This window comes from Chiloscyllium punctatum, chromosome 14 (genome assembly GCF_047496795.1).
Source record: "Chiloscyllium punctatum isolate Juve2018m chromosome 14, sChiPun1.3, whole genome shotgun sequence".
In the NCBI taxonomy this organism is placed as follows: Eukaryota; Metazoa; Chordata; class Chondrichthyes; order Orectolobiformes; family Hemiscylliidae; genus Chiloscyllium; species Chiloscyllium punctatum.
Window position 1 is genome coordinate 3,533,491 of NC_092752.1, and position 12,439 is coordinate 3,545,929.

Genomic DNA, 12,439 nt, shown 5'->3' on the forward strand with positions numbered 1-12,439 from the left:
GCCAGGCCTGTACTCGTTGGGAGTTTAGAAGACTGAGAGGTGACCTTACTAAAACAGACAGGATTCAGAGAGAACGTGACAGGGAGATGTAGAGAGGCAGTTTCTCCTTGTGGGGGAGTCTAGGGCCCGAGGGACATCAGCTCAGAGTAAGGGGTCACCCATTTCAGACAGAAATGAGGAGGAATTGCTTCCCTCCGAGGGTAGTGGGGGTGGGGGGCTGGGTCATTAACGACATCCAAGGCTGAGAGAGACAGGACGTTAATCAGGAAGGGAATGAAGGGTTGGGGGGGGAGAGAAAGGAGGAAAGTAGAGTTAAGGATTACCAGATCAGCCATGATCTCATTGAAGGGCAGAGTAGACTCGATGGGCTGAATGGCCTCCTTTGTGCTACTGCTTCCCACGGTCTAACCCTGAAATAATTCACTCCTAATATGGTTATCATCCACAGCTTGGGTCCCTGACCTCTGTGTAAGGCTATTGCTTCTGCCCACCCACCTGCTTCCTTTCACAGTTTTACCCCTTTACAGGAGTTAGCTGACATCACATCCCTCACAGGAATTGTGTCTGAGTGATTAGATTAGATTCCCTACAGTGTGGGAACAGGCCCTTCAGCCCAACAAGTCCGCACCGACCCTCCGAAGAACAACCCACCCAAACCCATTCCCCTACATACATCCCTGACTAATGCACCTAACACTATGAGAATTTAGCATGGCCAATTCACCCTGACCTGCACATCTTTGGATTGTGGGAGGGAACTGACGCAGACACGGGGAGAATGTGCAAACTCCACACAGACAGTCGCCCAAGGTGGGAATTGAACCCGGATCTCTGACGCTGTGAGGCAGCAGTGCTAACCACTGTGCCACCGTGTCGCCCCAAATGAATCAGGTCATTTTGCACAAGTCAAGAAATATAGGCGCATCTGGGATTTGAACCCGGGATCTCTCGCAAGTCTGCTCAGTAGAAGACCCAAAGCGAGAATCATACCCCTACACCAATGGCCCACACCCCTCATGGGAACTGTGCGTGAGTGAGTGTCTGTGTCTGTGTCTGTGTCTGTGTCTGTGTCTGTGTCTGTGTCTGTGTCTGTGTCTGTGTCTGTGTGTGTATGTGAGAGAGAGTGTGAGTGTTTGTGTGTGTGTGAGTTTATGTGTGTGTGTGAGTGTGTGTGTCTGCGTGTGTGTGTGTTTGTGTGTATGTGTGAGTGTGAGAGTGTGTGAGTGTTTATGTGTATGTGTGAGGGTGAGTGTGTGTTTGTGAGAGAGTGTGTGTGTCTGTGTGAGAGAGTGTGTGTGAGAGAGAGTGTGAGAGTGTGTGTGAGTGAGTGAGAGAGTGTGTGTGTCTGTGTGAGAGAGTGTGTGTGAGAGAGAGTGTGAGTGTGTGTGAGTGAGTGAGAGAGTGTGTGTGTCTGTGTGAGAGAGTGTGTGTGAGAGAGAGTGTGAGAGTGTGTGTGAGTGAGTGAGAGAGTGTGTGTGTCTGTGAGTGTATGTGTGAGTGTATGTGTGAGTTTGAGTGAATGTGTGTTTGTGAGAGAGTGTGTTTGTGTGTGTGTGTTGTGAGTGAGTGTGTGTGTATGTGAGAGAGAGAGTGTGTGTGTGTGTTTGTGTGTGTGTGAGTGTGAGAGTGTATGTGTGTGAGTGAGCGAGTGTGTGTGTGAGTGAGGGTGTGTGATTGTGTGTGTGTGAGAGAGAGTGCGTGTGTGTGAGAGGGAGTGTGTGTGTGAGTTTGTGTGATTGTGTCAGTGAGTGTGTGAGTGAGTGTGAGTATGTATATGTGAGTGTGTGTGAGTGTATGTGTGTGTGAGTGAGTGTGTGTGTGTGTTTGTGAGTGTGTGAGTATGTGTGTGTTTGAGTGTGTGTGCGTGTGTGAGTGTGAGAGTGTATATGTGAGTGCGTGTGTGAGTGTGTGTGTGTGTGAGAGTGAGAGAGTCTATGTGAGTGTGTGTGAGTTTGTGTGTGTGAGTGAATGTGTGTGTGGGTGTGTGTGTGTGAGTGTGAGAGTGTATGTGTGTGAGTGTGTGTGTGAGACAGTGCGTGTGTGGGAGAGGGAGTGTGTATGTGAGTTTGTGTGAGTGTGTCAGTGACTGTGTGTGAGTGTGAGTGTGTATATGTGAGTGTGTGTAAGTGTATGTGTGTGTGAGTGAGTGTGTATGAGTGTGTGTGTGAGTGTATGTGTGTTTGAGTGTGTGTGTGCATGTGTGTGAGTGTGCGAATGTATATGTAAGGGTGTGTGTGTCAGTGTGCGTGTGAGTGTGTGAGTGTGTTTGAGTGTGAGACTGTATATGTGAGTGTGTGTGCATGTGAGTGTGTGTGTGAGAGTGTATATGTGAGTGTGAGACTGTATATTTGAGTGTGTGCACGTGTGTGAGTGTATATGTGAGTGTGTGTGTAAGTGTGTGTGCGTGTGTGTGTGAGTGTGAGAGTGTATGTGTGAGTGTGTGTGTGTGAGTGTGCGTGTGAGTGTGTGTGTTTGAGTGTGTGTGCGTGTGTGAGTGTGAGAGTGTATATGTGAGTGCGTGTGTGAGTGTGTGTGTGTGAGAGTGAGAGTGTCTATGTGAGTGTGTGTGAGTTTGTGTGTGTGAGTGAATGTGTGTGTGGGTGTGTGTGTGTGAGTGTGAGAGTGTATGTGTGTGAGTGTGTGTGTGAGAGTGTGTGTGAGACAGTGCGTGTGTGTGAGAGGGAGTGTGTATGTGAGTTTGTGTGAGTGTGTCAGTGAGTGTGTGAGTGAGTGTGAGTGTGTATATGTGAGTGTGTGTAAGTGTATGTGTGTGTGAGTGAGTGTGTATGAGTGTGTGTGTGAGTGTGTGTGTGAGTGTATGTGTGTTTGAGTGTGTGTGTGCATGTGTGTGAGTGTGCGAATGTATATGTGAGTGTGTGTGTCAGTGTGCGTGTTAATGTGTGAGTGTGTTTGAGTGTGAGACTGTATATGTGAGTGTGTGTGCATGTGAGTGTGTGTGTGAGTGTGAGACTGTATATGTGAGTGTGTGCGTGTGTGTGAGTGTATATGTGAGTGTGTGTGTAAGTGTGTGTGCATGTGTGTGAGTGTGAGAGTGTATGTGTGAGTGTGTGTGTGTGAGTGTGAGAGTGTCTATGTGAGTGTGCGTGTGAGTGTGAGTGTGAGAATGTATGTTTGTGAGTGAGAGTGTGTGTGTGAGTGTGTGTGTGAGAGAGTGCGTGTGAGGCAGTGCGTGTGTGTGAGAGGGAGTGTGTGTGTGTGAGTTTGTGTGAGTGTGTATATGTGAGTGTGTGTGTGAGTGTATATGTGAGTGAGTGTGTGTGCATGTGTGTGTGAGTGTGAGAGTGGATATGTGAGTGAGTGTGGGTGAGTGTGTGTGTGAGTGAGTGTGGGTGAGTGTGTGAGAGTGTGTGTGAGTGTGTGTGGGTATGTGTGTGTGACTGTATATGTGTGTGTGTGAGTGAGTGCGTGTGTATGTGAATGTGCGTGAGTGTGTGCGTGAGTGTGTGTGTATGTGTGTGAGTGTGTGAGTGTGTGTGTGTGATTGTGAGTGGGTGAGTGTGTGTGTGAGCGTGAGTGTGAGTGTGTGTGAGTGTATATGTGAGTGTGTGTGTGAGAGAGTATATATGTGAGTGTGTGAGTGTGTGTGTGTGAGTGTAAATGTGAGTGTGTGTGTAAGTATGTGTGCGTGTGTGAGTGTGGGAGTGTATATGTGAGTGTGTGTGTGAGTGTGTGAGTGTGTATGTGTGTATGAGTGAGTGCGTGTGTGAGTGTGTGTGTGTGTGTGTGTGTGAATGTGTGTGTGTATGAGTGTGTGTGTGAGTGTCTGTGTGTGAGTGTGTGTGAGTGTATAACTGAGTGTGTATGTGTGAGTGTGTTTGCGTGTGCGTGAGTGTGAGTGTGAGAGTGTATATGTGAGTGTGTGTGTGAGTGAGTGAGTGTGTGTGTGAGTGTGTGAGTGTGTGTGAGTGTATATGTGAGTTTGTGTGTATGTGCGTGTATGCGTGAGTGAGAGTGTATATATGAGTGTGAGTGTGTGTATGTGTGAGTGTGTGTGACTGTGTGTGTGTGTGGGTGTGAGTGTGTGAGTGTATATGTGAGTGTGTGAGTGTATATGTGAGTGTGTGTGTGTGTGTGAGTGAATGCATGTGTGAGTGCGTGTGTGAGTGTGTGTGAGTGTGTGTGTGTGAGTGTGTGTATGAGAGAGAATGTGTGTGTGTGAGAGAGTGTGTATGTTTGAGTGTGTGTGTGAGTGTGAGTGTTTGTGTGTGAGTGTGTGTGTGAGAGAGTGTGTATGTTTGAGTGTGTGTGTGTGAGTGTGAGTGTGTGTGTTTGTGTGTGTGTGTGTGTGAGAGTGTGTGATTGTGTGTGAGTGTGTGACTGTGTGATTGTGTGTGAGTGTGATTGAGTGTGTGTGTGAGTGTGTGTATGATTGTGTGTGAGTATGTGTGAGTGTGTATGTGAGTGTGTGTGTGACTGTATGTGTGAGAGTGTGTGTGTGAGTGTCTGTGTTTGTGTGGGAGAGTGTGAGTGAGTGTGTGTGTGTGATTGTGTGAATGTGTGACTGTGTGTGAGTGTATGTGTGAGTGTGTGTTTGAGTGTGTGTGAGTGTGTGTGAGTGTGAGTGTGTGTGAGAGTGTGTGTGTGAGTGTGATTGAGTGTGTGTGTGACTTTGTGTGAGTGTGTTTGAGTGTGTGTGTGAGTGTGTGTTTGAGCGTGTGTGTGTGAGTGAGTGTGTGTGCGTGTGAGTGTGTGACTGTGAGTGTGAGTGTGTGAGTGAGTGTGAGTGTGTGTGTGTGAGTGAGTGTGAATGTGTGTGTGAGTGTGTGTGTGAGTGTGAGAGTGTATATGTGAGTGTGTGTGTCTGTGTGTGTGTGAGTGTGTGTGAGTGTGTGTGTGTGAGTGTGAGTGTGTGTGTGTGAGTGTGTGAGTGTGTGTGTCTGTGTGTGTGTGAGTGTGTGTGTGTGAGTGTGTGGTTCCTTGTGTTGTTTCTGATGAATACCGAATTGAAATGGAGTCTGTTTTTGTTCCCTTCAGCATCAAACAGAGAAATCAGAATCGTCTATTCATCAGGAGAGATCCACAGTAATTTACCAGAAGAAGCCAGAAGTATTTAAACGTGAGATGGTGGATCTGCATCTCCCAGAGATAAAAGCTGCAGCAGGTAAGAGACGGGAGCGCGCAGGGAGAATCCGTTTGCATTTCCCCTCCTTTTCCATCCTCACTCTCAGCACCATCAGAACCTTACACATGGCAACAAACCCTTTATTCCAAAGAATCTTGGGTCTCTGCTGCAGATTGGCCACCTCCTATTCTCCCTGTACACACCACTATCCCCTATCCTTCCATTCCTTTGTCCCCCAGTGGGTTTATCCAACTTGCCCTGATCCATCCCAGCCCAGTCCCTGAGGGAGCGAGTCCCACATTCTCCCCACTCTCTGAGGAAAGACATTTCTCCTGGTCGGATTTAATAGGATCCCTTTTATGGTGACGGCTCCTGGATTGGATCTCGCCCACAAGAGGATTTCATTATTTTGAAGTCCTCTCAGGTTCTCCCCAGAGTCTCTCTTTCCCTATTTGGTCGTTTCCAACAGTCCCTCTGTTCTGGTTCACCTTGTACATTATTACATGGGCCTGTCTGCCCTTTCTAAATGAGTGTTGCTTTGAATCTGATGAGGGCACTTTGTTGTTGTTTTTGATTAAGCCGTCCTGCAGTTTGAAGCTGAAACTACTCCCAGGCAGCAACTTTATTCTATCGGTTCAGGGGCCCTCTTGTGGTGCAATGGTAATGTCCCTATCTCTGGACCTGGAGGTCTGGGTTCAAGTCCCACCTGCTCCAGGGCTGTGTAATAATGTCTTTGAACAGGTTATATCAGAAAAACAGGTTAAACAATAATTAAAAGTTATTCTGTCAGTTTGTGCTGGTCCAGGTGCAGTGTATCGAGTCAGTTAGACAGAGCAGGGCAGGGTTACCCTCAGCTGAGCAACTAAAGGTAAAACCAGGAGGAAGGTATTCAGTTCCTTGAGTGAATAGAGAGAGGCTGGTTCCTGTTTGTGGGAGATTGGCAGTTTGACAGTACAGACTCAATGGGCTGAAGGGCCATGCCAGTGCTGTACAATTCTATGATATATGATTGTCCATAATAAATCCACAGGGAATTCACGAGAAACATCTTCACAGAAACAGTTTGGATAAACTGGACCCGAAACATTAGCTCTGTTTCTCTCTCCGCAGACACTGCTAGACCTGCTGAGTTCCTCCAACAATTTGTTTTTGTTTCTGATTTCCAGCATCTTTATTCTATTGATGTGGATTTGGATTTTTGTTTTGTCTCTGTGCTGTAAATCCCTTTTGAATCAAGATCCTAAACTATGAGCAAACTGACCGGCCCGTTTCAGGTCCAGAGCAGATTTTTAAAATAATTGCTGATTTGAGTTTATCCCTACATTCCTGTCGTGGGTTACTCTGTGATTTGATCTTTCACAGGCAAGCATTGCAAAATTGGGAAGGAGGGCAGGAAAATCTCTGAATCCAAAATTCTCACCCTAGCAACTTTGGATCTAACACAGCAGCCTGGCCTGACCTCACAGGTAAATATTAACCCACAAACTCACGGCACCTTGTCCCCACAGGGTAACACACCTCCTCTACTGTTCTCCCCCCACTCCCCCCACCCACACACAGATATACACATACAGACACAAACACACACACACAGACACACACACACAGACACACACATGCACATACACACATAGACGCTTCCATGCACAGGAACTCTCTCTCTCACACACATACTCCCCCCACACACACAAGTGTACACATGCACACGCGCTCTCATACACATGCGTACACATGCACTCACACATACACATAAATGCGTGCGCGCGCGCACACACACACACACTGACATGTACATACACTCACACATACAGGCACACATACACACACACACACACACACATGCATGCACACACACTCACTCCCTCAACATTCCCACACACAGCCCTGTGTACACACATCTGTGTTGTTATTGTTCTTTGTTTTGTGCATTTGTTAGCTGAATGTTATTGCGTGTTGACAATTATTAAATCCATGAGATAGAGAACAGAATTAGGCAATTCAGCCCATCAAGTCTGTTCCCCATTTAGTCTCAGCTGATGTGTTTCTCAACCTCATTCTACTGCCTTCTCCCCGTAACCCTTGATCCCCTTACTAATTGAGAACCTGTCTATCTCTGTCTTAAAGACACTCAGTGACTTGGCCTCCACAGCCCACTGCAGCAATGAGTCCCACAGATTCCCCAACCTCTGGCTGAAGAAATTCCTCCTCATCTCAGTTCGAAAGGGTTGTCCCTTCACCCTGAGGCTGTGCCCTTTGGGTCCTAGTCTCTCCTATTGGAAACATCCTTTCTCCATCCACTCTTTCCAGGCCTCTCAGTGTTCTGTAAGATTCAATCAGACTCTTCACTCATCCTTCTAAACTCCATCGAGTACAGACTCAGAGTCCTCATATCACAAGCTCTTCATCCCTAGGATCACTTTTGTAAATCTCCCTGCACCCCCTCCAAAGCCAACACATCCTTCCTTAGATACAGGGCCCAAAACCACTCACAATGTTCCAAAAGTGGTCTGACCAGAGGCTTCTACAGCCTCAGCAGTACATCCCTGCTCTTGGATTCTAACCCTCTTGAAATTAATGCTAACATTGTATTTGCTTTCCTAACTACCAACTGAACCTACACTTTAACCTTATGAAAATCCTGAACTAGAACTCCCAAGTCCTTTGAATTAACTGGGGGGGGTGTCTCACATGTAGAATTAAATTTGACTTGATTTGATTTATTGTCGTCACATGTATCATAGAATCCCTACAGTGTGGAAACAGGCCCTTCGGCCCAACAAGTCCACACCAACCCTCCAAGAGTAACCGACCCAGACCCATTCCCCTACCCTATTACTCTGCATTTACTCTGACCTTATCTACACATCCCAGAACACTATGGGCAATTTCCCATGGTTAACTCATTTAACCTGCATATCTTGGACTGTGGGAGGAAACTGGAGCACCCAGAGGAAACCCACGCAGACACAGGGAGAATGTGCAAACTCCACGCAGCTTGCTGGTGGAATTGAACCTGGGTCCCTGGCGCTGTGAGGCAGCTAACCACTGAGCCACCGTGCTACATGTATTGAGAGTATTGTTTTGCATGTTATTCAGACAAATCATACCTTGCATAATTACATCAGGGTAATCGAGCAGAATGAAGAATATAGTGTTACAGCTACAGAGAAGGTGCAGAGAGCAGCTCTAGTATATGAGAGGTCTGTTCATAAGTCTGATAACAGCAGGGAGGAAGTTGTTCCTGAATCTGTTGGTACGTGTTTTCAAAGTCCACACCACACTGAGCCGGAGAGCTATTCAGTCTGGGGCTGGTGCTTAATTAGTCATTGATTGTAAGGATATTGGGATTCTTGCAGAATTTGGAGAGGAGGGTGGGAAAGAATTTGCATTCCAAAAGCACCTCTCCCAGGGTATCCTGAAGTGTTTTACAGCCAATGCCTTGGTTTTGAAGTGTGATCATTATTGTGGGGCAGGAGATGGAGCAGGAACACAGGCAAATGCAGTCACACCTGTGTTCACACCCACACATTTCGGGAGAGGGTGTTCAGAGAAGGAATCCTGGCTGGTTTGGGTCCTGGGCCTTGCTCCTGAGAACAAGTGTGATGGTGTATGAGCTGTGCTGAGTGACCGCTGTGACTCAGTGAGTAGCATTCTCTGAACCAGTGGTTCACATCCCACCAGGAAGGTTTGAGATTTTTAATCAAGGTGACAGATTCTGTGCTGTACTGAGGGAGTGCTGCGCTGTCTTTCCGATCAAACGTTAAGTTGAGCTCCTGACACTGCATGCTCAGGAGAATAGCCTCGTCACTATTTCAAAGAGGAATTGATGGGGGGAAAGGGGTGCTTGGGGAGGGGAGGCTTTCCGAACCTGGATGGGGGGGGAGGGGAGGCGTAGAGGGATTTCCAGTTTTCAGATCAATACTTAACCATCAAATAACCTCACTGAAAGAAATGCCATCTCCTGTCATCCCCACTGCGCTGTCTGTGGGATCTTGCTGTGCAGATTGTTGCAGGGGGCGGCACAGTGGCTTAGTGGTTAGCACTGCAGCCTTGTAGCACCAGGGACCTGGGTTCCATTCCAGCCTTGGGGGACTGTCTATGTGGAGTTTGCACATTCTCCCCGTGTCTGTGTGGGTTTCCTTCCATAATACAAAGATGTGCAGGTTTAGTGAGTTGGCCGTGGAAAATTGCCCACAGTGTTAGAGGCATTAGTCAGGGGTAAAAAAAAGGGTGGGGGAATGGGTCTGGGTGGGTTACTGTTCAGAGGGTCAGTGTGGACCTGTTGGGCCGAAGGGCCTGTTTCCAGACTGTAGGGAATCTAATCTAATAAAATTCCTCCTGTAACTATATGTTAGCGGAGTGCTCAGTTGGATAGAAAATACCTCAGGATGTCCTGGGATTGTGAAAGGTGTTATGCAAATGAAACGTTTATGCAGTGTGGAATTGTAATCAGCTGATTAGGTACAGTCTGTCCCAGTGAGCGCCCCTAACTTTCTCTTTATCGTCTCGTGGGGCATGGGTCTGGACCATGAACTGAATTACTTTAACCTCAGGGTTAATGAGAGGGTAGTCAGCCCTCTCGCTGCGGGTCTGGAGTCATGTGTAGGGCCAGACCGGGTAAGGACAGCAGGTTTCCCTCCCTGAAGGCCATTAGTGAAGCTGATGGGTTTGGTACTGACCCTCAGACGAGCTTTACATTCTGGTTTATGGATTGAATATGAATTTCCACAGCTGCTGCTGGTGCTGCTGGTGTTGGTGGGAGCTGGCCTGGTCTCTCTGCAGCTCCATGAGGCCTGGGTGTATGGGCCACACAAACCCCACCATCTGCTGGTTTCTTCCTTCCTGGATTGAGAGCTGAAGGCCCTGGTCTCTGCACAGACAGATAGGCTCAGCTGGTGGCTGTAGTTAACCTGTTGAGCGTTTTATTATTGCTGGGGGAGAGGACAGAGTCTGGGTTTGAGATGACCAATCACTAACCCCTGTGTATTCACAAGAACTGAACACCTCTCTCTCTCTCTTTATTCCTCTCTAGAGTTTGGTAAGTTCCTCACAGGAGGCTGCTGAGACTAACCTGCCTCCAGTTAAACCATTTCTGTAGGAACCAAGGTGTCAGTTTGGAATATGTCCCCATGGTAACCCATGATGGGAGGTGACATGGGGGCATTTAACAACATTGACTCTCACACCCGCTGGCCTTGCGACAGGGAACACACACTGGAGCCAGGAGCTGAGCAATAAGCAGAACGAGTCATGGAGGGCTGGACAACCCCATCCACCTCCCTACAGAGACTGCAGTCATGTTGGGCCTACACTCGAACCCCTCGGCCTGTTGCGTGACTGATGATGGATGTGAAGGTACCGGGAATGATCGCGGAGAGACAGTGTGGATAAAGACAAGATTTCATTTCTCTATCACCTTTCATGACATTGTCCTAAAGCACTTCACATCCATCAAATGCATAGTCACCTTCGTCAGAAATACAGCAGCCAAATTCTGCACAGCAAGATCCCACAAGCACCAGCACTGTCATGAGGAGATCAGCTGCTTTCTGTGATGATGGTTGAAGGATTGGTTAGGACACTGGTGAGAACTGCCCCTGAGTTTCTTCAAGAGAACAAACCTGGGTTTTGATTCGATCAGAAGGTGGCTCCTCTGACAGTACAGCACTCCTTCAGCACTCCTCCAAGTCTTAACCTGGAATTGTAACAGTGATCTGAATCAGAGTCGAAGGGTGTGGTGCTGGAGACACACAGCAGGTCAGGCAGTATCTGAGGAGCAGAAGAATCAATGTTTCAGGCATGAGCCCTTCATCAGGAATGAGGAACAGCCCTTCGGCCCTCCAAGTCTGTGCTGACACATTTTGCCCTTCCATTCTAAAACCATGTACACTTACAGGATCCCTATCCCTCTATTCCCTTCCTATTCATGTATTGATCCAGGTGTGTCTTGAATGCTGCTGTTGTGTCTGCTTCCACCACCTCCTCTGGGCAGTGTGTTCCAGGTACTCACCGCGCTGTGTGTGAAAAACATGCCTCATACATCTTTTTTATACTTCTCCCACTCCCCCCTCCCCCACCTTGAACCTGTGTCCCCTAGTAATTAACCCTTCCACTCTGGGAAAGCACCTCAGACTTCCCACTCTATCCATGCCATTCATAATCTTATAAACTTCTATCAAGTTGCCCCTCAATCTCCTGTGTTCCAATGATTTAACAGCAAACCAGGATCTCATTATAACAGGAGGATTGCTGAGTCATTACAATGGCCAAAGTCAGAAATCACATGACACCAGGTGAGAGTCCAGAGTTTGTTTGATATCACGAGCGTTCAGAGTGCTGCTCCTTCATGAGGTTACAGAGACTTCACCTGATGAAGGGGCAGCGCTCCAAAAGCTTGTGATTTCAAATAAACCTGTTGGACTATAACCTGGTGTCAGGTGACTTCTGACTTTGTCCCAGTCCAGCAATGGCACCTCTACATCTTTACAGAGGCCAACATCCACACCTCTGAGTCGGGTACAGGCTGCAGAAATACCTGTAAGATCGAGGGCTGATGGTGACCTGCTTCTATAATCATTGTGAAAATGAGCTGTCAATTTCAACACCCATCATATAATTTTTAATACCTGAGACTGTTCATGGACTGAAATGATTTCAAAAAAGACATTTCTGTCCTAAAATGGCTGCTTTCGTCACCTGACAAACCCAGGCAGGAAATGAACAAACATGACAGAACAGGATTTACTGATTTAATGGAGAAATTCACATCTCTCACTTCACTCACACTCACACGACAATTATTAGGGGATAAAGGGACACCACAGTTTGAGTTAGACTCGGAAAATTCAAATGAATTATATTTTAGTCACTTGCTTTGAACAGAAAGTGACATTGACTGAAAGGTCAATCTTTCAAGATTAGATTACTTACAGTGTGGAAACAGGCCCTCCGGCCCAACAAGTCCACACCAACACCCATTCCCCGACGGACAATTTAGAATGGCCAATTCACCTAACCTGTATCATTGTTTTTTTGGATTGTGCGAGGAAACCCACACAGACACAGGGAGAATGTGTAAACTCCACACAGTCAGGCACCTGAGGTGGGAATTGAACCCAGGTCTCTGGCGCTGTGAGGCAGCAGTGCTACTCTCTCTCTCTTTCTCTCTCTCTCTCTCTCCAGCGCAGGAACAAATTGATGAATGTAGGCAGCTCTGCCAGCTCAGAGCAGAGACACCAGAGAAACATTTGAATTTGGGACTTTTCACTTTCACAACCCATTGGACTCTTACAATCTGCAATTCTGTTTGCTGTAATTCTCTGTGTCTGTACTCTACAGCGTTGTCCTCATCCCCCT

At 47.3% G+C, this 12,439-nt stretch overlaps 1 protein-coding gene across 1 annotated transcript in view; it reads left to right on the top strand.

The window, feature by feature from the left end:
- The window catches only part of LOC140485546 (cyclin-dependent kinase-like 2), a 65,614-nt gene extending 54,186 nt beyond the window's left edge, over window positions 1-11,428 (top strand). The window contains exons 11-13 of the mRNA XM_072583762.1: window positions 4,996-5,122; window positions 6,446-6,549; window positions 10,116-11,428. Of these exons, the coding sequence (XP_072439863.1) occupies window positions 4,996-5,122; window positions 6,446-6,549; window positions 10,116-10,181 (297 nt within the window). The 3' untranslated portion in view covers window positions 10,182-11,428. The remainder of the gene's footprint in view (window positions 1-4,995; window positions 5,123-6,445; window positions 6,550-10,115) is intronic.
- The last annotated feature ends 1,011 nt before the right edge of the window (window positions 11,429-12,439 follow it).